At 44.1% G+C, this 24,132-nt stretch overlaps 1 protein-coding gene across 11 annotated transcripts in view; it reads left to right on the top strand.

The window, feature by feature from the left end:
* Nucleotides 1-24,132, top strand: part of ANKRD26 (ankyrin repeat domain 26) — a 1,120,330-nt gene that overhangs the window by 79,288 nt on the left and 1,016,910 nt on the right. For all 11 annotated transcript variants that reach the window (XM_085653113.1, XM_085653117.1, XM_085653121.1 and 8 more), the window contains exon 3: nt 15,115-15,288. In XM_085653113.1, the coding sequence (XP_085509239.1) occupies nt 15,115-15,288 (174 nt within the window). The remainder of the gene's footprint in view (nt 1-15,114; nt 15,289-24,132) is intronic.

Below are 24,132 nucleotides of genomic sequence, written 5' to 3' on the forward strand. Positions count from 1 at the left end.
CTTTTACTTCTGTTGTTACACGATATGTCTGTAAGCACTATTTTCATTAATTAGTTTCTCCTACTTCAGGTACGACATGCTTTCCTGCACTATTCAGCGTGCCATGCGCACTTTCACTTCCCAAGCAGCCCGGGACAATGGCAGCCGCTTCTTTGAAATTAAATAGGTCTCGCATTTACAAGAGTTTGAGCTTTTGGCATTGTAAATGACAATGCCTTTTATTTATGTGTTAATTATCAACACAGATAAATAAAATGCATTGTCATTTACAATGCCAATAGCTTAAACTCTCTCATATGCGAGACCTATTGCATTGCAAATGCTTGTTTTCTTGTTGAATTGAGGTTTTGGTTTGTTTTTCTGAACGTGTTGATCGTCTCTGGACTTCACGAGTTCTTCTTTGTGATCTGACCGTCCTCTTCTTTCGGATGTCTGTGACGATGTCTGAAAGGTACGAGAGGAACATGTATCAGTATCTTGATACCTGTCAGGTTTTTTTCAAATTATCCCTATTCCTGAGGTTATACCTCCTGTCAGAGTGCTCCTTTTGAGGAGATCTACCTCTGTATTGAGAAAGTTTCTCTTTTGAATGTTGTTTGTTATTTTCCCACTTCTTTTTAGAAGATGTCGGGTTGTGTTCAATTGAGTTCTTTTCAGGACCCTCAGACAGTTGTGGTTTAACTGGTTTCCCACCTAAACTGTCTCTGCCTAATTCTTCATAGGATTTTTCTGGGTAGTTCATGTTGATGTTCTGTTACATCAAATTCCCTTAATTTCTGGCGGATCGCCACTGATGCTGCCTCCCCTTTAATATTAGATAATATTATTGTTGAGACCTGGTCGAAGTTTTTCAGTAATTTCATGCCTAAGTTCAGAGCAGGCTCTGCCCCATATTCGTTTTGAATTTGTTTCAGGACATCATGTATTACCGCAATAGACGGAACACCATGTTTCTTAGTATTGATGGCAGCAGAGACTGTGCCCCAAGAGGTGCAGTCTTCCAGATGTGGTGTGATCCCCATTGGTAAACAGATTGTTAGAATTCTGTGTTTTATTATAAGGGCTAGTATTAGGAAATACTGCTTAGATTTGAGTAATTTTTTGAGCTATCCAAAATGGAATTTGTTCACCTTTTTGTGGGCATTTTACCCATGACTGCGTGTAACGTCTGTGGAGTAATTTTTAGTGTATTCCCCTGGTGAGGGGTTTGATTTGGAATGGTTATTGGTGGTTGGACTGTTAAAGTCCACATGACATATTGTACTAACTGTCTGTAAAATGTTATCAACTCTTTGAGTTGAGTGAGTAATTCATCGTCTGACATTGCTTCAATGTCAGGATGTGGTGTGCAGCCGGCTAAAATCGGCCATGTTGCTCCTGGTCTACCGAGTGTACCGAGCCTGGTAATGTGACTGTAATGTTTTAGGGCGCATTTAAACCAGAGCTGATGCTCCTGGTATGTGAGTGGAATTTTAACATCCTCGAAGGGAATGTATTCCTCAGGTGGTTCATCTTCTTTGAAGAAGTGAAACATTTTTGTTACTGGATTTGATTCTGGGAATACTATCCATGAATAGAACACCTCTGTCTGAAAAGATTCATGTGCCTCTATCACAAAAACTGCTCTACCACCTCTTGGTGTTAGGCAGTGTTTTATAGGTTTTAGAGTGATGGCTATCCTTCAATTTGGATGGATGTTTATAACACCCTCATCAGTTTCATTTAAACCTGTAGTATTAATGGCTGCTACGACTTGGTCAACCGCAGCCTCTGTATTATCCCTGTTTTGGGACATTGTTTTTTGAAAAATGTAGAACAAGTTTCAAGGAAACCAAGATTAGGTGCACAATATTTTGGAACACTGTTTCCTTCAACGTTGAATAAACCAAACCGCTAATACATAGGATTTTCGTCCTACTCCACTATGGCAGATTTTCTCCCTCCCCACGCCAGATATCTTATGGAGTATTCTGAGTAGGGGTCTCTGAGAAAAGCATGACTGAGTTACTTTAGTATCTAGTGTTAAATTAGTGCCTTAAAAAACCGTTGGTCGGACGCCGCCCGTAGCTCGCCCTGATCCTTGCGGGCTGGCCCGTGGTGGGGACGACTGTTGCCCGTGACCACGCAACGGATACATTTTTGCCTGCCCCCGGAACCCTGTCTCCAGCGACGTGGACCTCGAGGCGCTTGTCCCTGGGTCCCGGCCCCAATACGGGTCGGGCCTCTCCGGCGGCCATCTTGTTGCGATGCAGCCTACCATCCTGTCCATTGGGTCGCAGCAGGACTGGGAGTGTGGGACTTTTGGGAGTGTGGCGGAGCGCTCGCGGAGAGCTGTGCTGGGGTACGGCGACCTCCTAGAGGCCCTTGGTGCCCTTCATTTCTCCTTGGTTCGTGGCGCCGGGGTCTTGGGGAGTAAGCTCGATGGTGTGGCATCAGCGTTGGGACAGTGGCGGCCTGCCTGTCCTCAGGTACACAGGGACTTCCCACACTGCACACAGGAGGACAATGTCGCGGCCACCCCTGCGATTAGTGCACAGCTGGACACTCCGGACAGTATGCTACCGTGTGATCGGCTGGCTGAGGGTTTGATCTGTTCCGGAGGTATTGGACCTGAGTGGGAGGTGGTGGCCTCGTCCCGTGCACGGCCTCCGGCGACCCAGGGACAATTCCAGCAACAGTTGTCTACTTTGGCTGATTCCGCCTTCCTGGACCTTGTGTGCAGTGCAGATCCTGGGGCAGCACTGGGAAAGACGTCCCTCCATGATGCGGACTGTGTTGGTACTCAGAGACTTCCACCCCACCTGTGTGCGTCGCTTCCCGGTCGTTTTTGGACACTTCTTTACCTGGGAACATCGGACATGGCGCTGGGTCGAGGGGTAGGCATGGGCAGAATTGCAAAGAGAGGTCAAGGATAAGGCTGATCCTTCGGGGGTGGTCATCTAGTAGACGGGCGGACTCAGGGGTTGCGTACTCTCATGACATAGCTATTAGCATATTAGGTGCATATATGCTCCCCATCTCTCTTTGATATGGTCGCTTTTGTGCTGCTTATTGTTTGCTGTGGGGAGACCTCACCGTGCGGGAGGGAGAAGCCGGGGGTATGTTTTGAAGGCCCTCCTCCAGTTTATTATACTTTCTCTACCCCCCCGTCTGGTGGGGTTCTTTTCTTACTCCTTTTTCCCTGTTTCTTCTATATTTCGGGTCTAGTTCCAGGGCGACAGGCACACTGCTGGGGGGGGGGCCGTACTCATTTGCAGAGGTGCAGGGTGGGGGGTTGGGGGAGGGGATTCTTTAGTCTTTCATCTCTTTTTCCATGGCCTCCTTTTTCTTCTCTGCTTCTTCTTGTTTTTTCTTTTCTGGGATCAGCGTGGTACACCTCCTTTGTTGTGAATCGTTGCCTTTTCATCTGTGCCACAGTTTCCGGGGTGTTCTCCGGGCGTTAGGGCGGGGGCCTGCAGGCGCAATTGTTTATGATATTCTTCCCCATCCTGAATTTCCTGGGTCTGCGCCATTGATCCAATAGATTGCTGTTTATTGCTTACGTCTATTATTCTGCCTGCCTCTTATCGCTGTTGGGAAATTGTTTGGCACCTGATCCTACTGTCTCGTATCATTATAAAATGAAAAACCCTTTTTCTCCTGGTGTCCTACCTGTGCTGCTCACTGGCCGGACTATACTAGCATGAAGATTCTGCTCTCCGAGGTGCCGCCTGTGTTCACATTTGATTTTTTTTATTGTTCTGATTGCTTAGCGGCTGGCCCCGGGGGGTTGTAGGCCCATACTTGTTATTGATTGAAATGTCAATAAAGGTTTTTCAAAAAAAAAAAAAAAAAAAAAAAAAACCGTTGGGCGCCATGTAGTGTAGTTCCTATTTCCCTTATAGGCTCTGCGCATTGGAATAATATACACTATAGTTTTTGCATAGGACTAAGGTCAGTATGCTCCTATAGAGTACATTAAACTTAATTACTTGTGTGTGCCAGCTAAGTCAGAGGTCACTAGAAACTTCTTGAATGAACAAGAAGGGATTAGTTTCTGACAACCGCATAAACATGACAATTTTGTTTCCCTTAGAATCGGAACGCGTCTCAGAATCGTGGAAACAATGGATAACAGTTTTACTCAGTCAATCGTGCATGCTTAGTTTCTCCAGAGGTACACAGAAATAGATACACGGGCGTTTCAATAAAAGGATTTATTGAACAGTCTTGTTTCTCGTGTAAGAGATATGAGCTGTTACAATCATTAGACAGTAAGCAAGATATAATAAGCACACCGTAAGCAGTAAGAAGAAATAATACTGCAGTAGCATTGTCTTTTAGCTATGACATATATTCATATATACATACATGAATAACACAGGCTAAAAAGTGAATACTCGTCTGATGCTTCTAAATAGTTCTACCCCAGTGTACCTAACCTAAGTGTAGTACGAGGTAAGAAGTAGGTGCTGCTTTCTTATAGTATGGTATATACTAAGTTTAGTATGCCAAGAGTCCCTCTAGGTTCTAGTCAGCTCCATACCTTTAGAATGAGAGAGGTGGGTATCTCTTTCCAGGTTTCAAACTACACCCCGCGAAGGGAGTCAGAACACTGGAAGCTGGATTCTCTGCGAGCAGGGATGGCAGCGTCTGGTCAGTGCGTCAGGCCGGGATATGGTCTCTTCCGAACTTGCCATGGCGAACCGTGAAGTCCAGTCGTGCTGAGTCGTGCCGTGGTTTGCCATGGTAAGGGAAGGTATATTTATACCTGGAAGGTGTTTAGGAATGCAAGCATTGACGTAAAGTCGGGCAGAGAAAGACATCATGTATGAACCCCTAAGGAATAGTAGTTTATGCATAATAGATGAGTTCTTGGAGAAATCAATAATACTAGCTGGGGAAAGTCCCGTCGGCTTAAGGGTCTGGTTTCTAAGAACTTGTTGTGATGTGGGATGGACGGATGTAGGTGACCATGCCTGTATTTGGATAGAATGACTAATGACTAGGACTGAGATTCCTATGCCTAAATAAGGGCAATAAGAATTGTGCCTATATAAGGACATGATTCAGAGAAACCTATAGACGGGTATCTAAATCGAAACACAACAATGGGTGCATTTGGTCAAAGTGGATCCAGAAGTTACTGCTGATTCCCCCTCCCAGATATGCTGCAAACGTGCACACCGAAGCCAAGTACCGCACACCTCCTCTTTAGTTACTCCCACTTGACAGCCGGTCTGGGAGTGGTGGTGATTCAACAGACACAGGTGTATGAGAGAGAGGAACCTGTAGGACCGCTCCCTAGTTCCTTCTGCCCCGTGTGGGGCGGAGACCCTCCTACTGCTCCTGTCTTGGACGTTTTAAGGCAGGGCAGGGTTTTCTAGAACAATATTTAACTTTTGACGTGTCACACAGTTTGGTGCTTACTTTCTCTCCATGTTAAAGAACAGTAGATGTTTTAGCACCCAGGCTAATGTGCTGCATAGCTAAATACATATAAGGTCCGAAAGGTTAGACCGATTGCATTGCAAATGCTTGTTACTAAAATATGTATACTGTACTTAAATATGGGGGCTTTGAGCCAACTCTCTTCATCCATTGGAATTTTGTTTAGTCATTCACATTTTGCTTCTGCCCACTGCAGCAAAAAGTAACAAAAACACAGTGGGCATTGACAGTTCCGTACATTTTATTAGCCCATAATGATGGCAACACACAAGGACAGCAGGTACTGACCCAGCACGGGGGCATGCACCAACCAATGAGGAATCACAGCAAGTAATCACAGCAAGGTTACAGTGACCAGGACAAAGAACAAACCATTCACAAAAAGATCCAAGTGCAACCAGGTCAACAAAAAATTGGTTGGGATACATAATCTGTAGTTCCTCTCACCCTTCCACATCAGAACCACTCTCGGATGACTCTTCGGAATCTTCCCGGAATATATTCAACAGTTGCACCCACATCATCACGGCAGCAGCAGCCCCTTCCTCCGTTTGAGAGATCCTCATATGATGTTCTTCTACCACCCCCATTGCAATAGATCACGTAGCCAAGAAGACAGCTGTGGGGCAATCGTTACCATCCACCCTGTGGCCACCTTTCTTTTTGCTAGTAGCAGGGCCAAATGAGCCAATTTATACGGGATGTTTCGGCCCTTAGGCTGTCCCACCACTCCTAGTAGGCAGGAGAGTGGTGCCTGCTGAATCCGGATACCGGTGGCCCCCTCCACACGAGGCACCACCTGTTGCCAGTCGTTTTGGACCGCTACACAGTCCCATGACAGGTGCAGGAAAGTGGCCCCACAACCTCCCTGCAACGTGCATACGCAGCTCCCTGATTGGGGTCTATTTTATTAAGGGCATACAAGGTTATGTAAGTGCGGTGCAAGAAATTGAAATGTAGTAGTTTTAACTGTTTGTTACAGGTAACGGTGTGGACAAGGTCCAACGCAGTATCCCAATCCATCGATATTCACCGCCACAGAAGTGGATGAGCCAGCAGCTCACGGGGAGGGGGCCGCCCAGATGCCTCCTCACCTGCAGGGCTCCGATGCAGGGCACGGCTTGCCAAGGCGACCCAGCCAGGCCACGCGGCAAACCATTGACATGCCCCAGAGGCACAGGCCATGGCCTGCGCCCGCTCCCCTCACAATTTGTCACACCTCGTGCAGGATAGGCTCACCAGATGCTGTCCGCTCTTGTCGGTTCCACAGGAATGTTGTGAGTGTGTCAGGGCCAGCAGCGGAATCCAGCCACAGCCGTGGTGAGTCCTCGGGTTCTCCGTAGCTCTCACCACTCAATATGTCGTCAGCAAGGCCTCCGAGCTTACTCTTAGTGCGTCCCCTGCTCTGCAACCAGGATCTCGCCGACATCTTCCCTGTCAGGATTTTAAGGCTATCATGTCCTCTGTGAGTAACACTCCTCATGAAAGCCCCAATTAGGCGCGATATAGGCAGGATTGTGCAGGATAATGCAGGGTGGGCTGGGAGCCCCCTAGGAGCGCGTCCTGTTGGCCATCATGCATAATCGTGTGGGTCAGCCTGCTTAAGCCACTGGTTAACTTCACTTTGAGTGACTATTTTGCTTTCTTACAAGGAGCTCATCCGCACTCAAGCTAGTTCCCTTCATTGCCAGTGTTTTTGTTTTTACTTTATCATTTTAGTGTTGCCTGTGTGTTGATAATCGGAACTAATAGCAGGATGCTTCTGATGCACGTTCCATCTTTATCAGACCCACCGCCTGCCAATGTTGTTGTAAATTTGTTTAGGGGTGGCTTTTATTTTTCTGCATGCAGCTATTTCACAGCAGACCAGAGTGGCACCATTTGAAACGGTTTTTCCTTTCGGTCTGTCCTTACTCCCTGTCCTTTCTTTGTGTCCTTCCTTCTTCCTTCTGACATTTCTTCCCTTTCAACCTTCTGTCCTTTTGTTCCTTCTCTTCGTCTCTCCTTTCTATCCTTCCTTCCTTCCGTCAGTCTGAAATTTCTGTCCTTTTTCCTCTCTCTCAACACATCCACACACAAAGTAATTCCCTTCCATGCCAAGTTGTACTATGGTAATGTGGTTTTTGTTTGGACCCAATAACCTTTTTGCCTATAGGAAATGATTTTTCTTCTTTTTGATTGATGAGGGCCCGGGATATTCCCCCCACCCCCCCCCCCCTCCCCACCCCCTTCCCCACAAGAAGGCAACAACCATGACGAAACGTGAGTTTCCACAATGCTTGGGCCCAACACAGCCCTATTGGCTTTGCCAATGCTTGTTTCTGTTTGGGACATGGAGAAGTCATGTTATGTGTGGCTCCACTTTAATCTTTTGCCCTTGCATTGAATCCAACAGACGTGCCAGAGAATCACTTACTCTTGAATGGTATTGACAAGGCACCCAGCTTTAATCCCTCATAATCGGTGTACCTACAAACTGTGGTATTTTCTTTTAATAATTCGAGTTTAATGTATATCAGCCTAATATAAATTATAGGAATCGTGACTTTGATCCTAATGATACATACATAATTCAGCCATCATGAATGCTATCTGTCATTAAACGCCATCCCCAAGCATTGTACATCCATGCTTGGGCTACCATATTTTCTATTTTCCTCAAGACATCGTATTATAATGCTGTCTATTACAGAGTCATGTAATGCTGTCCATAAATCCTCAGAGGGTCTTCTGGCAAATTCTCTAACAAACAGCGTGCTTCCAGTATCTGGTTTCTCTGGTGCCTCTCCCTAATTATGTAGAACCTGCATACCTTCCTCTCCGTCAGTTTTATAATGAGCCGGAAGGGATTGTAACATCTAGCTGAACACATTGCTTTCAGTTAAAGCATTCGGAAATGCTAGTGTATGATACTTTAAGTAACTTGATAGTGCAGAAACCAAACGAATTATCAAAGGCGTTGTGTAAGAAAATCTTTACCTTGTACCTGCGGCAGCCAGACATATAGGGCACTTGAGGAAATGAATTGTAAAATTCCCCTTCAGCTTAAGCAGAGGAGAGCATAAGACATATTACAGTTTTGTACACCTAAAATAAAACACCATTGTACCTGCAAGAAAACCAAATTATTTTTAACATCTCACTTGTAAGTCAAGTGCTAAGTGAACATAGCAAGTAAATCAACACAGACCCTATTAGTATACATCAAAGCCTCTAAGCACCTTCAAAACACATATGGAGACAGCTGCATGCCACTCATAGAAAAGTAATTTCAGCTAGATTTGTGGCCCATGTTCCTAAACTGATCTAGTTAGCCAAGGCTGGTTCAGTGCTGTGTTTTAGTTTAAATCCCTAAAAGACCATTCACTATTCTCTTTGAATTTTGTTGCTTGTAAGACTAAGAAAGCATTTCGCTTAGAAGAGATCAGTTTGCATTATGTAGTGCTTTGTTAATTTGACTTTGGGTGTTTGCTGTGGGTTGTACCATGTTATTCTATGCTACCTTTACTTTGTAGAATTATACCAAAAAACTCAAGTCCTTTTCCATTTCTTTGGGTACGGTTTGATTGTAGGGTTGTCTGCTCTCTCCTTGAATTTTGTGCTTGCTTTTTGCTCTTTTGGAGAGGTGAACTTCAGTTGCAAGCATCACAGTATAGATGTTACTGTTACCTTATAATCCTCTCCATATTGTGTTGACTGTATCTGCTTGTGAGAGATACCAGGGTATTAAAAATAACTTCAGCCGATGTGTTCTGTTACCTTTAACTTGAGGGACAGATTGGACTTTCGAAGATAATAATTTTAGGTGGTCCTAAAAAGTGATCACTTACCTGTGAAAAATATTGATCGTATAGTCCAGTAAGTTGTAACAGTGTTTCTTAACTTGACACTTTAAAGTGACCATTGTCCTCCGATTTACTTATGGAGGTCAGCTATCTTGACTGATCCCCTATAAACAGGGTACACAGTCACTTGTTGTTTGGGTTTCAGGAAACTCACCCCGGGTTGAGTGTTCATTGGATTGGGCTTAGTACCACTATTAGGTCACATAGTGTTACTTCAACATTCGTTATTTCCTTTGACCATTCCAAGATGGCCGCCCCATTTCGGCAATAGACTGACTAGCTCCCCTCACGCTACGTGATGACGCCACCGCCTCAGCCTACAACCGCGCTGAGATCGGTATTTATGGAGATCCGCTTCCCGGCTCAGTATGCTACCGGCAGTACCGCTGGACGGGTAGGTTTCCGGTTACGTGAGGCTGTATCCTGAGTAAGTAACTCTTCCTCTTTACATAGGACGCTGTTTTGGTTCCTGGCTATACCGCTGGGGTCTCTTCCTATAATATGGTCCCCCTTTTTATTTGTTGTTCTTAGCCTCACCCCGTGGTACATCCGACGGAGCCCTTCTCCGATCCTGGGAGGGTATGCTTTTTGTCATTGAGTGTTAATTACTACTGCTTTTGTATAACTGTCTGATTCCACACTGGTTACTGTGAATACCGTTTTTCTGACACTAACCCAGTACTTTTAATTGTATTCACGCTAGTTCCCGTTCTCCAGGCATGCCGTGTCCATCTGTATTTCAGCAGGGGTCTATATTCTGACCAGCGTCACTCCCTCTCTTCGCTTTAAGTTACCATACTGGTGTTCACGGTTTACCATGATATTGCACTAGGTGGTAGGTATCTATCACCCCTGCAGCATACCATCACCATTCGGAACCAGTCTATTACTCCGATGCGGCACAGTTCACCTTGTGCAAGTTCGCCACAGCTGAACACTTAGTACACTGCCGCTCTCTGTTATTTAGGTAGAAGGCACCCCACAGTATCTTCTTTTTGCGATGCATGTTTCACCGAAGACGCACCGACGCTTCACTAGTTTCATGCATCTGGCACCTGGGCACAGACTGTACACTTGTGACTTTGAGCTTTTTTTCTACAGTACCATATGTAACTAATATGTCACTGGGCTCTTAACGTTTTTGCTTTATCTTCTCTCCCCCCCCCCCCCCCCCCCCTTCTTTTGTCTCCTTTTTAGGTCTCGCGAGCCCAAGGCTCGAAGAGACATTTTATATCTGGGCTTTGAAAGTGCTGCCGTGGCCTAAAGCTACAGTGCATGTGCGCGGGCGCGCGCGCCGCGCTTACTTTCACTTTCGCGGCCGCTTTGATCGCGATCACTTTCAATTTCGCGCAGACCCAGCCTCCTCTGCCGGCACACCCACAACTGGCAACATTACTAGCGCTTGTTTAGATTTACACATTGTACTGGATCATGATAGGGCAATATAACTACTGCATTAGAACCCGTTCCAGAGGCCAGCCAGCTCTGTACTCCGCGGATCGCCGGATTGAAGCACCCTGAAACTTGTGGGCCGCAGTAAGCTGCGGCCTCCATCTACATTTCTTTGTTTCTCTGACAACTTTATTTTTTTCATTGGGCCTTTAATTAACTTTCCCTGTCTGCACACACTTTCTGGCGTGTTGGCAACTGACTCCATATAACTAATGTTTCCGTACTTTAGCCAATGCATTTTTTGGCGGGAGCACTCCGTTCTACATTTCTTTGTTTCGCCAATACTTTTACTATTTATTTGAGACTTTAATTAACTTCTCTGCCTTCACACATTTCTTTGCGTCTTAGCATTAGACTCCATTTAACTAATCTATGCATACTTTGTCCTTGCATATGAAAAATCTTCTTGTGGAAGCACGCACGGCTACTTTTGTTTGTTTATACGACACTTGTATTATTTCATGGGGCATTTATTTAACTTAACATGGCTGCACAAATTTGTTTGCGTACTTTTGCTCATTTTCGCTGTTTGACCAGCAATGTATTACATGTAAACTTGTTAATGACAGATAACAGGAGCATTATTTTCTGGCTACATGTACCCCCCACCCCACCTCCCCATGCGAGGCGCTTTCAATCAACAGCAAGCATAGCAGCTGTTTTCCATGTAGCGCAGCTTTTCACTCAGTGACAAGAGCGTTAAAAGGGCTGAACAGCCTTGTCTCTGCAGCTGATTTTGAAAGCGACAGCATGGTGTTAAACAAGCATTTGCAATGCAATAGGTCTCGCATTTATGCGAGTTTAAGTTATTGCCATGGTAAATGATTATCTTTTATTTATGTTTTATAAACCAAAACCAAAATAAAAGGCATAGCCATTTACAATAGCAATAGCTCAAACTCGCATAACTGCGACACCTATTGCATTGCAAATGCTTGCATTTTTTGCTCTCCAGCGTTGTGTTAGGAGTCCTCTGCCCACCGTCATAAGCAAACGCACAGGGGACCTAAACAAATGTTACTGCGTCTACCAGACACCTTGCTTAATGACACACTTGGCATATTCAAAATTATCGGCACCACCGCCCTTGAAGTGCACCATTACCATTCCCCATTTACTGTGTAACATTATTGATTGTGTCGTGCTTTTTGCTGATGCTGATTCACATACCTCATCAATTTCAAATGTTCACGGCTAATGTGCTGTAATTGACATGCCACGCTGCCCATCCTCCTCTCATTCCCTTTTCCTCTCCCTGCAGTTCATTATTTCAACCCATTGTATTGTCCCTGCTCCTCCATGACCCTGACTGCACCCGTCTCTGGCTGTCTGCCATTTAGGGAGTATACCTATATACCCATAGCAGGCTTTAGCAGCCCATCCCTCTTGTGTCTCAGCCCGGACAGGAGAAAAAAACCACACACACACATGAACTGCTGTGCGCTCCATGATCAGTGTCTCAGGTCTTATCTCCGCCTCACCAGAGCATTTCACAGGTCTTTAAAAGTCTATTTACATCCCAATAGGAAATGGTTAGCAAGGCTTTGTAATACATTAGGTGAATACCTGCAGCACTGGTTCATGCTTGTGAGAAACCGAGGTGAGGTGGATTGAGGTGAAGAGTGCGTGGTGCCAAGGCTCTTGACGTAAGCATCTTCCTCCTGCACAGGCAGCCACTTTATGTTGTGCTTGTTGTACTTAGCTTTGTCACATCACCAGTGGCACGTTAAGTAACAGTAGATGTTGTAGCACCCAGGATAATGTGCTGCATGGCTAAACACTTTATAAGGTTCCAAAGGCGCGACCTATTGGCAATGCCAATGCTTGGTATCCCTTTGCGCACACACTTTCTCTTCTCGGCCCAGCCCCTCCTTCCTACACTCAATTGCTGCTAGTCACACGCCAACGCAAGTATAAACAGTCGGCTTCAACACATGCCCTCCAGCCCTTTTCGGCTGCTTCAAACACTGTTTTCTAAATCTTATCTTTCGCACCATCTGGCAGCGCCTTCTCGCATAAATCTATTCGCCCTTTACTTTCTTTTTACCTTGCCCCCCGTGTTGGCCCTCCTTTCACATTTTCTACTGCTGATCTAAAGATCGTATAGCAATAAACAAACGCTGTAGCAGTTTTAAGCCGCTATCCCTCAATAAACACAAGCCCACACACTATTACTACCCACATTTAATCAGCTTCTTCACATTTCATTTTGCCCTTATTGATTAATTTCCACACTTACAAGCAATTGTACTCTAGTACGGCTTTATAAACTGTTTTATGAACTGTGCACAATACAAACCCGGAGCCGCATATTCAGCCCACACCTCCCCTCCCTTTCCAAAGGCCTCTACAATAGCAGTTTCACATGAATATGCTCAATAGGCATTTGCAATGCAATAGGTCTCGCATTTGCTGTACTTTGAGCTAATGGCATTGTAAATGACAATGCCTTTTATTTGTGTTTTTAAAAACCTGAAAGCAATGCGTAAACACATACTTTCCACTTAGTCATTGCTTACGAGAAGCAAAGCTGGCAGTAACTGCGGCTCTTTTACTGACAGCCTTGCTTCTCCTTAGCAAGGACAATAAGTACAAAATGCATGTTTACACGCCCCTTGAATGTTTTCAAAACACATAAATAAAAGGAATTGTCATTTACAATGCCAATAGCTCACACTCCTGCGAATGCGAGACCTATTGCATTGCAAATGCTTGTTTAGGCTGTGATTAAGGACATCAGTATAAAAACGGGTCCTTAGACTATTATTGTCATATACCTTAACTAGGTTATACTAAGGAATACAGGGTGTTTTTTTCCTGATTCCCGTTCTCTTTTCTCCACCTGGTCCTGATGAAGCGCTCTAGGATCCTTTAGGGACTAAATTATAGCGCGAAACATGTCGACCCCCTTTTAAAATTTACACTTTATTACACACTACACGGGTTGAGAGAACTGGGAATTTATTTGGTCTTCTTTCCCCTCTCCTAACGGCACAAACGTGCATCTCCATCCCCGTGGTTTTTTATTTTGGATCAGGGGTCCTACGAATAAAGTTGTCAGGGCCTCCTGACCCATTTTAACTTACACTCACTAGCACTTCCTTCCCACACACCCTCAATCACAACTGTGGCAACTCCTAAAAGATCTCCGCCAGAGAGCCCCTAGGGGCCCGTGAGGGACTGCAGCGCCACCCCCACGAGGAGCAACTTTGCCCGATGGTGATGCTATACACTCGAAAGGGTGTGTGAGGGCACTACGTACAAAACAAAGGAGTACCTTCCTTTCTCTTTGCATACTCACCTATCCCAGGAGACTTCCCCTCTTCTTGTTACAGCACATAACTATTGGCTGTATCCCCCTCTACCCATAGGAACTGAAACCATCCATTGTGATTTTGTACTGATTTTGGGAGCATTGGTTCAGGACCTTTTTCTAATAAGCTCCTTGTCCCCCCCTCTCCTTTTTGATTTACGGTCAGCTAAGACTACCATTTGTTTCTGAAAGAAGCTAAGGCTGACAAGATTTAAAAGTGTGGAGGACACCTTGCTTAAAAGTCACATTTAAACTATTGGTCATTCATACATGAACTGTATCTGTGGTGACCAGGTTAGGGTGATTTACATGATACAGTTCTGCGTATATTAATTTTCATGGTCACGATGACTAGTTTCTTTTGGCTTTAACTAGAGAATCACTGAACCACTAACATTTGCAAAAATTGCCAACTGTTCTTCTCTATGTCCAATTGTGGCTTACAGCATCTAGGTGGTGGCCCTTTGAGGTAAAGCTATGGCAGTCCTATCGGAAATATGTTATGCCCTTAACTTCCCCAACCCTTTTTCATACCCTCTCTTATCCACACTAATGTAAGGACTGAATCAGAAACTGCACGAAGTCCAAGAACAAGGGGAGACTTCTAACTAGTTGTCTTGCCTGAAAATGCAGGTCTAAGGATACATGGCAGGAAGTTAGCAGTTACGGTGCAGCTTAGTTGATGCTGAGGATGATGGCGCACAGGATGAATGAGTGGCAAGAACTACAGAGCCTCATTGCAATGTTGTCCTTGGTGTGTATTGTCTTTGCGTATTGTTTTAGTCCTCTTCCTATGCTGTGCATTAACATAGCTGCGCCTACCATGCTATTGTCTACGATTGATGCATTCTTCATTTTTGATGTGTTTTGTTTACTGTTTTTATTAATTTTCGAGTGCTAATAAAATTTAACCTGAAGTTACAGGTAATTTGCTATGCCCTTTGTAGATCTATTCTAGTCTCATATCTGCTTAACTAGTATTAAAACGAAATCCTTACTAGTCACTAAATTCGTAAGACTGGAAAAAAAAGAAACTGAGCGTTAATTCCTCTCTTTTTTCTGTACCATTTACAGGCAGTTCAATGCCAACAGGAGAGTTGTGTAGCTATACTACTAGAACATGATGCAGATACAAACCTCATGGACATCAATGGCAACACTGCCCTTCATCTTTCTGCCCTCATTCCAAGTGTCTCTTTAGCAGCACAGCTTCTAGAGCATGGCGCAGACATCGATACCCAGAATAAGGTAATGTTGACAATTGTGTTCTTTCTACCATACCTTAGTCATTTACCTTTTGCCTACTGTTGTACATCATTCTCCTAATACTGGGTGCTCTCTATTAAAATGATTTCACATATAAACAAGCATTGGCATAGCCAATAGGTCTCGCCTTTGGGATCTTATAAGTGTTTAGCCATGCAACAGTTGATGTTGTTGCACCAAGGATATTGTGCTGGATAACTAAACACTTACAAGGTCCCAAAGGCGAGACCTATTGGCTATGCCAATGCTTGTTTTTATATCGTAGCTTGCTCTTTCCAGTTTATATGAGAAGGCTTCTTCCTGTCTTTGTAGGATTTGCTCCCAGGCAGTTTTCAGTTTTATTATTTGCAGGGAATATTCGTGGGGGATGACAAGTCACGGTAAACCAATCCAGAAGCAATGTGGCGAAACAACACTTGCCTGTTACATTTGCTTTGTCTAGGGCGCCACCGTGGCAAAGATCTGGTACCAAGGGGAAAGGATCTTAAATTTTAGCAAATGTTGACAAAACTTGAAACAATCGTGAAGCTAGCTCCCTGCACGCGCCCCCGCTGGGTATACAATGTTCCATTGTCTGCTCTGCTATGGTTTGATATGCCCAGGTGCGCTGCCCTGTTACCCGGTTCATACTCCTGACACATGCACTCGTGAACAATGTAAAGATCTCCCATGAGTTCACAGCATCACATAAAGATGAATGTATTTACAATCACTGGCATTTCAAATCATGACCTAAACGCCAGATGAACTAGTGGTACATGTGTCTCCCAGTGGATGCTCCACCAGGCAAAACCTTGACTGAGACTGTTGTGAAATACAGACCCTTGAAAAGTAATATCCTTAGGCTACTTTCCTGTGGGTGTACACAAAAGGTAGACCTGGTCATCCTGTAAAAACACTGGACCAGGTGCCTCTCTAACTAGCCTCTCTCTCCAGTAACTTGGCACAGTGTGCGAGAATTTCTAACTAAAGGACTATGGTGGCTCTCTTAGTTTCAACACAGACTCTTGTGACCATGCCTGTGACACTCTGAACTATTTTGGAGGTGGATGTATTTTGATTAGATCGATTTGGAAAATGTTTGTGGCAAAGTCAGCAATATGGGCTCAACTCACTAAGGTGTCTCACCTCGCACATAGGACTAGAGTGGGCATTTATTCAACAGATTAAACTGCTTACTAACATCTGGCATCAATACCCCAATGACAAAATTGAAGTAAATACAATTTCTCTTGTTGGATAACTTCAACCCCACAGCACCATGTTAGAAAAAATCTAGCACCTAGGTAGTATCTTGGTTTCAGATGTTTCTGGGTGTTGTGGAGCTCCTAATTTTGACTAGCCTAGATTATGTACCTATATACGAAGATCGACCCTTCAAAGAATTAATCACTGTGCAGGTCTGGCTAGACTTTGAGTTTATTGTTTGTTTTTTACCGAGTCATGCTGTATCGGAGTTCTAGCCCAGTACCATGCCTTAAAATGCCCATGGGAAGTAACTTGATTACTAAACTGTAGCACCTCTCTGGTGCTTTCAATACAGTCAATCATGCTGTATTTACTGACCATCTCTACTTTCTGGGCATTAGGGGGACAGCTCCCGCTTTGCTCAAATCGTTTTTATCCGAGAGAGAACAATTTGTGGCCATGCATGGCTATACATCCACCTCTTTCTATGCAGGGTACCTGAGCCCTACCCTTTTTCAACTTTAGCCAATTTAATTTAAAAGTTCGAGCTTTTGGTGGTTAGCTATGCAGACAACACCCAGATTGTGGTCCTTGTGTTCGGAAGCCCTGAGGTCTCAGCTGCCAACTTCCACAGCTGTATGCAGCAGATCAGTCACTGTATGGCCAACAATTGGCTAAAGCTGAACTCCTGTAAAACCGAAGTACTCCTGTTGAGTAACTCCATTTCCTTTTGGTCCCCTGCTTAGTGGCCATCAGAATAAATCGCTCTACCAGTTCTGCTCTCCAAAGTAAAAGATTTGGGGACTGTGTTTGACAACAAACTAGCATTTGACAAGCAGATAAATGCTGTGACTTCCGCTTCTTTCTTTGTATTAAAGATCTTGAGAAAGGTTATTCCTCTCATCCCGCAAGATTTGCAGAAACTTGTTGTTACTGTCCTCGTTCTTTTGAAACTGGACTATTGCAATGCCCTATACATTAATATGCAGCTTAGACTATTAAATTACAAGTCCTACAAAATGCTGTGGCACGTTTGCTGATGGGGATTACCAATCAGCATATCAGGCTTTAGCCCAACTCCATTGGTTACCTGTGGGTAAACACACTGACTTTAAAGCCTTAAGTCTTGCCTTAAAAGCCCTGCATGGGACAGGTCCAGATTATCTAAAGAGGAAGTTTATCTGGTATGCTTCCTTCAGGACCCTGCAATATTCTTCGGCATTTAGTCTGACCATTCCAAAATACAAACAAGCCCATTGGGGCAGAAGTTTTATCTATGGTACAGCTAAACGGTAGACTGTCCTACCGTTGCATCTGAAGGAATGCGCTAGTCTTATATCATTCAAAAAGTGCCTTAAAACTTGGCTTTTTAATATTTAGTTTTAGAGTCCCTTTTTTTTTTGAGTCCCTTTTTCTTTTGTGTTCTGGCAGCACCTAGACTTTGGGCATTAGTGCACTTTATAAATCCTATTTTTATTTAAATTTCACCAGTACTTGTGGCTCTGACAGAGCTGAAACTGAAGAGCACTGATGGAGTGAGGGGCTGGTAAGAAGTGTCAGCAGCAGGCAGCGCTGGACCTTGTGAGGAGCTGAGGCCGATGGGCTGGTGTTGATGATCAGTGTGAGGAGCTGGGACCAATGGACAGTGGGAAGAGCAAGAATTAATGGACAGGTTAACTATTGGCCACTGTGGGTAGTATGAGAAGACTGCAAAAAGTGTCATGAATTCATTCTGGTGTAAAGCCTGTCCCGTTAATCAAGCCACAAATACTCCCGTGCACCGCAGGAGTTTCTGCTTCCTCTGCACGGAGTTGCAGATCAAACTCAAGTCCCCCCCCGCCATCCTAAAGCGAAGGATTCAAACATGCATCACTTACAATCCATCCAACCTCCCTGATCTAAAATGGAAGCTTTACGTTCTCAATGTCTGCAAGACCCTGAAGGTCTCACAATCACACAACCCTGCAAGTCCAGGCACGAGGGACCCGCCACAACCTGCATAAGAGAGTCCTCAGCCCTCCCTTCATACAACATGCATGCAACACGAAGGGACCCTGTGCACCACCGAAGGACAAACGCCCCTCCCTGTGGGCAATGAAAGAAAAAGCTAACCAGATCAACCGTTAACTGATAGAACCGCCAACGGACAGAACCACGACCACCGCCCGACTGCGACACCTCACTCCGAACCCTCCAACTTGACAGGGCGATGTAAGAGGCGCTACACGAGGTCTGCACCTGGAGACACTTTCAGGAGGACGAACCGGGATGTAAGAGCACAATCCACTGAGCCCATTTGACACGGCACACACTTCACCAGACTCTGAGTCACCCTTTCCCTTAATCCACCAAGAGGGGGACGAAAGCCAATGGGTTTCACATAGGAGTAGAGGGAGCGGGGCGGGTGTAGCGCCTATAGGGCTACTGCACTCAAAGGTGCTAACTTGAGTAATCATTGAAAAGGGGAGTATTCAGTAAAACTGTGATTGAAGTATTTTCTTTCCTGTAACGACAAGCAGTTGGCTGGGCTGTAGGATTATTGTGTCTGATTTTTTTTAATGCTGAGCGCCGAGTTCAAACACCCCACGCTAGTTCCCTGAGAAGCTCGGCACTACTACTCACTCACGGTGCCCTGAAAGTGGAGTGCTGAAAGAGTCATACTTGGCCTAGTTCCGAAAGCCATACTAGGACGGGCACCTCGACATCAATAGCAAACTACCTCAACTCTCACAATTGAGGCCCAGTAGCCCACCACCTGCCCCCTTTTTCTCAGGGCTGAATTTGGTTTCAGGCCCGGCTCTAAGAATGGACAAGGTAGTAAAGAAAAACAAAATATACCAGGAAGAAAAGACAAAATAAATTGGAAAAACAGCAAAGTAAACAATTTCGAATAAGAAACGAGGAATACCTGGTAAAGTCAAAGTAACGGCTCCAGGATCTCAGTGTGTGGGACGCTCTAGCGGATATTCTCTGTCCGTGGTGTCTGCCTCCAGCATCTCACCAGTGCCCAGGAGAGAGAAAGAGATGCGGCCCGGAGAGAAGCAAAAGAAAAACACCCACTGCCTTTTCTTCCTGGTGGTGACCGTGAAACTATTAAATTGAAGCCAGAGGAAAGCCCGGGTCCTTGTGTCAGGGGCTCCATAGTGACCTGCGTCCCCGCTCGTCCCCATGTACCCCTCCTAATGCCTGCACTTCACGAGCCGAGTGAAATCACTCATGCGTAAAATAGACGTGAACAGCGTACAGCACAAACCAGGGGGAGGAGGAGTGCGGCCGAGAGTAGGGACGCAGCAGCGATTCCCTTGCGGGAGCGAGTACGATAATTGCTAACACATGGCCCTGCTCGCTCCCGCAAGGCAATCGCCAAACATGCACGCCTTGCAATAGAATGCAATGCAAAGCGTGCACGTTTTAGGGGAGAAAAACTGATCGATTAGAAGAGGTCCCCTCCTATGCAGCGCATGCGCTGCGTAGGCGAGACCTAAAAATGTTACTTGGATCTCAGTTGGGGTATCTGCAGTACGAGGCCCCAGGACACCACTGGCGAAAGACCCCAGTTGCTTCGAATGACGTCTGATATTTCCTGTTCCTTTCAATATATACATACATACATACACGCACACACATCATCTAGATAACTGGTAACTGTAATATGGGCCTCGGTTTCTATCGAGGGATTCTATTTATTGAACACGAGGCTGAGTGGTTTAGAAATGTCCCCTGAATCCCAAGATGGCAATATAGAACCATAATACACATGCTGCTTGTTATTTATTTTTTATGTTACCTGAATTACAAGTTAACATTAGTACTCTAGTATTTGGGCTTCAGCCGTTGAGTATTCATTGTATGATTGAGGCTGCAGCTATGTCGGTCAATAGTTAGAAAAATTTGTGTTTTTGTTGGGGTTAATGCGCAAATAAAAATGTGTTTTATGCAACCATGTGTATTGTTAAACTCACATTTAAAATGCATTTTAATACAATTAAATACATGCATTCTAAAATGTACCCTTCTTTTGTAGTACATTGACACTGCATTGTGGATTTAGCAAAACCTGTATAATGAAAGAAACTAAAGTGCAATATAGGACAGCGTAGCTTTTTGCTGACAGAGTTGTGCGTTTTACAGTGTTTATTTTCATACATTGAGGAGGATTCATTGGTAGATGCTTGCTTTATGGGTGAACGTGCAAGGCTAAGTTTATTGGGGTGTGGAATTATGCTTTGTGAGAAGCAGTATCATTGTGAAAGCTTTAGAAAAATTTCTACACGCACTTGAAAGAGATTAATTGCTCTGTTATACTTTAATTTTAAATTTTTATTTGTTTAGGGAAGCTAAATAGCCTGCAAATTAATTCAGCAGTGTGAAGTAAGGGAACCAATTCCAAAGTTTGACCGCTGTTGTGTGAAATAAGAGTTTTGAAACATCTGGCAAACATTCAATAGGAAGGCTTAACTGTGGGTGTGCGTGCGTGCGTGTGTGTGTGTGTGTGTGTGTGTGTGTGTGTGTGTGTGTGTGTGTGTGTGTGTGTGTGTGTGTGTATATATATATATATCTATATATCTATATATATATAATTCACTTAAAAAACCATAGGTTTCAGGGGTGTTATAGTTAGCTGGACATTTCCCTCGTACAAAACCCTAGAAATTCCCCTGTTATAGTTAGTTCAGCTAACTATAACTCGCGCCCCCGCAATGCACTGCTGTTGACGTCACATATTACATCACTCATGACATGGTCAGTGACATCACTCATGACATGGTCAGTGACATCACTGATGACATCACTGATGACATCTCAAATGACATCACTGATGACATCACTGATGATGTCATCCATGTGATAAATTAGTGCATCTTCTCACACCCTAATATAACCTTTGATACACCGACTAAAAATTTCAGACGGCCATTTTGACAACCATAGATACTCCAATACCAATAACTACTCACCCACTCATTGACTCTTAGGTCTACATACATCTCCACTCACTCACCTGTACAGTCACTCATACTTACAGTCACTCTGTGCATTTATACACCTATATAGACACTCACACACCGCCAATCATCCATTGAGGTACTGACACATCTAGTCAGTCATGCAAATCATTAATCACAGTAAAATTTACTCACCTATACAGTTAAAAACACTCAAATTCACTTACTCATAAAAATACTAACAAATTCTGTGTCTTCCTGCAGAAAAACAAACAGCACATGACAAAGATATCCTTGCACTATGGCGCATACAGCCACTCCCAAAATCACACACTCTCACATATAGATAGTTGTATACTCTTACACACATATACACTGCGTTTCACATATGTAGTTACTGACACATGTACAACTGAGATATACATTCAATCACTAACACACCCATACATACTCACCCAACCACACAGTCCATCACAGAGGCACTCTTAAAACCATGCACCCACTGAATCACCCACTCACACATCTAGTCACAGAGTCACACACACCCTACCCACACAAACACTCAGGCACCCATACAGATACTCAGACAACCAATCAATAACCCATATAGACACTCGTATAGCTATTCACAAAACCATGCAGCCACTTATACACCAACACACAGACACATACATACATTCACACAGTTTAGTCACTAGTCTGCAGTAAGATACATTTAATGTCTCACTTATAGACTCAGTTACGCACCTAGAAAATCATCCATTCACACACTTGTACACCCACTTATTTTTCAACAGGCCTTTCCCTTTATATATTAAACATATTAAAACTGTTCAGAAACACATACTCCATGGATGATGTCATCAGTGATGTCACTGACCATGTCATGAGTGATGTAATATGTGACGTCATCAGCAGTGCATTGCGGGGGCACGAGTTATAGTTAGCTGAACTAACTATAACAGGGGAATTTCTAGGGTTTTGTACGAGGGGAAATGTCCAGCTAACTATAACACCCCTGAAACCTATGGTTTTTTCAGAGAACTTCTAAGATTTTTTAAATGCCAATTGCTAACTATAACGTGCCTGAAACCTATGGTTTTTTCAGTGAATTTCAAAGGTTTTTTAAATGCCAATTCCTAACTATAATGTGCATGAAACCTATGGTTTTTTCAGTGAATTTCAAAGGTTTTTTAAATGCCAATTCCTAACTATAATGTGCATTAAACCTATGTTTTTTTCCTGTGAATTTCAAGGGTTTTTTAAATGCCAATTCCTAACTATAATGTGCATGAAACCTATGGTTTTTTCAGTGAATTTCAAAGGTTTTTTAAATGCTAATTCCTATCTATAACTTATCTCTGAAGATATCATGAAAAGCATTCTTTTTTAAAAGTAGGGTGCACATTAGTTTTGTGGAAAAACATCTTTGTGATTGGTTAAGAAAAAGCAGTTTCAACGTAGAGTACATATCATAGGATAAAATTTGCTCAGCTCAACCACACCTGCTACTTGCATTTGGAAGGCACTGTTCAAACTTAAAACAATCGTCAACTTTTAACCTGCACGTGTCGTTAAATGTTCAAGAAAATGTTACAAAAAATATCGTAAAGTTTTAAAAAATTGATGAACTTTTAACCTGCACGTATTGTAGAATGTTCTAGAAAGTGTGTTGATAGAATACGTTGCACTTCTGACTTCTATGTGTTATTGAATATTTAAAAAAACGGTTCATATGGAAAATTAAAAAGAAACCAGTAGAGAAGTTTTTAAACCTAAAAGAATCAAGGAACTATTCTAATTTATTCTTTACATGTATTTATGTGTGCAGCAACAAAATTATAGACACAACAGCACTAGGAAGAGGAAGAAGCAAGGAGGGGGGGAGATGGGCAGAATGGCACACATGCACAATTAAGTACAACACACATATAGACTAACAATGGCCAAAATGAAACACACCAACAAGGAGCACAAGTCACACAACCTGCCAACATCACACCACTGAACGAGCATAGAAGTGAAAACCACGCTGCATTCATACAGGATGTGTACAAAGGCCAGTCGTTGGTGTTGTGGGATGTCTGCGACCGTGGTCATCATGGATGAGATGCCCAGCATGTGGCACATGGTCGAGTTCACTGTGTGTTATGTTGCCAAACGGCTGCTCCTCCCTCCCACGAGCCCCCACACTTTTGTACGATGAGCTGTTGTATCTCGTGCACTCGTACGGCACGCCATTGTAATGCCTATTTGCGCATGTCCTGCTACATTCCAACTACAACATCACAGTGCCGTTTGGAGGTGGTGCATGCCACTTTACAACATCGACTGCTGCGGCTCTTGTAACAGGCCACACCAGAACACAGAGACACACTTACTGCACTTCCTGTACAAGGACATGTCCGAGACACCCCGTTCCCCTTGCCGGATAGGCACACCCCTGCACTGACCTGTGAACGACAGACCAGCACACGCCAGTTGTGCATGCAGAAGTATGCGTACGTAGCTACACATCCAGGCTCACTGCCAACGCTGAGGTGACAGCACACTGTGATGTTGCAGGGCTCGTGCCTATCATGCTAAGACAATGACCACAGGGACACACTTACTAAGATGTGGGTTTGGGGGGCATTGGCGGTCCTGGAGTTGTTGAGATGAGTCTTCTGGCCCTCATGGTTATCCCTGTATC

The sequence above is a fragment of the Triturus cristatus genome, chromosome 4_1, assembly GCF_964204655.1.
Source record: "Triturus cristatus chromosome 4_1, aTriCri1.1, whole genome shotgun sequence".
In the NCBI taxonomy this organism is placed as follows: Eukaryota; Metazoa; Chordata; class Amphibia; order Caudata; family Salamandridae; genus Triturus; species Triturus cristatus.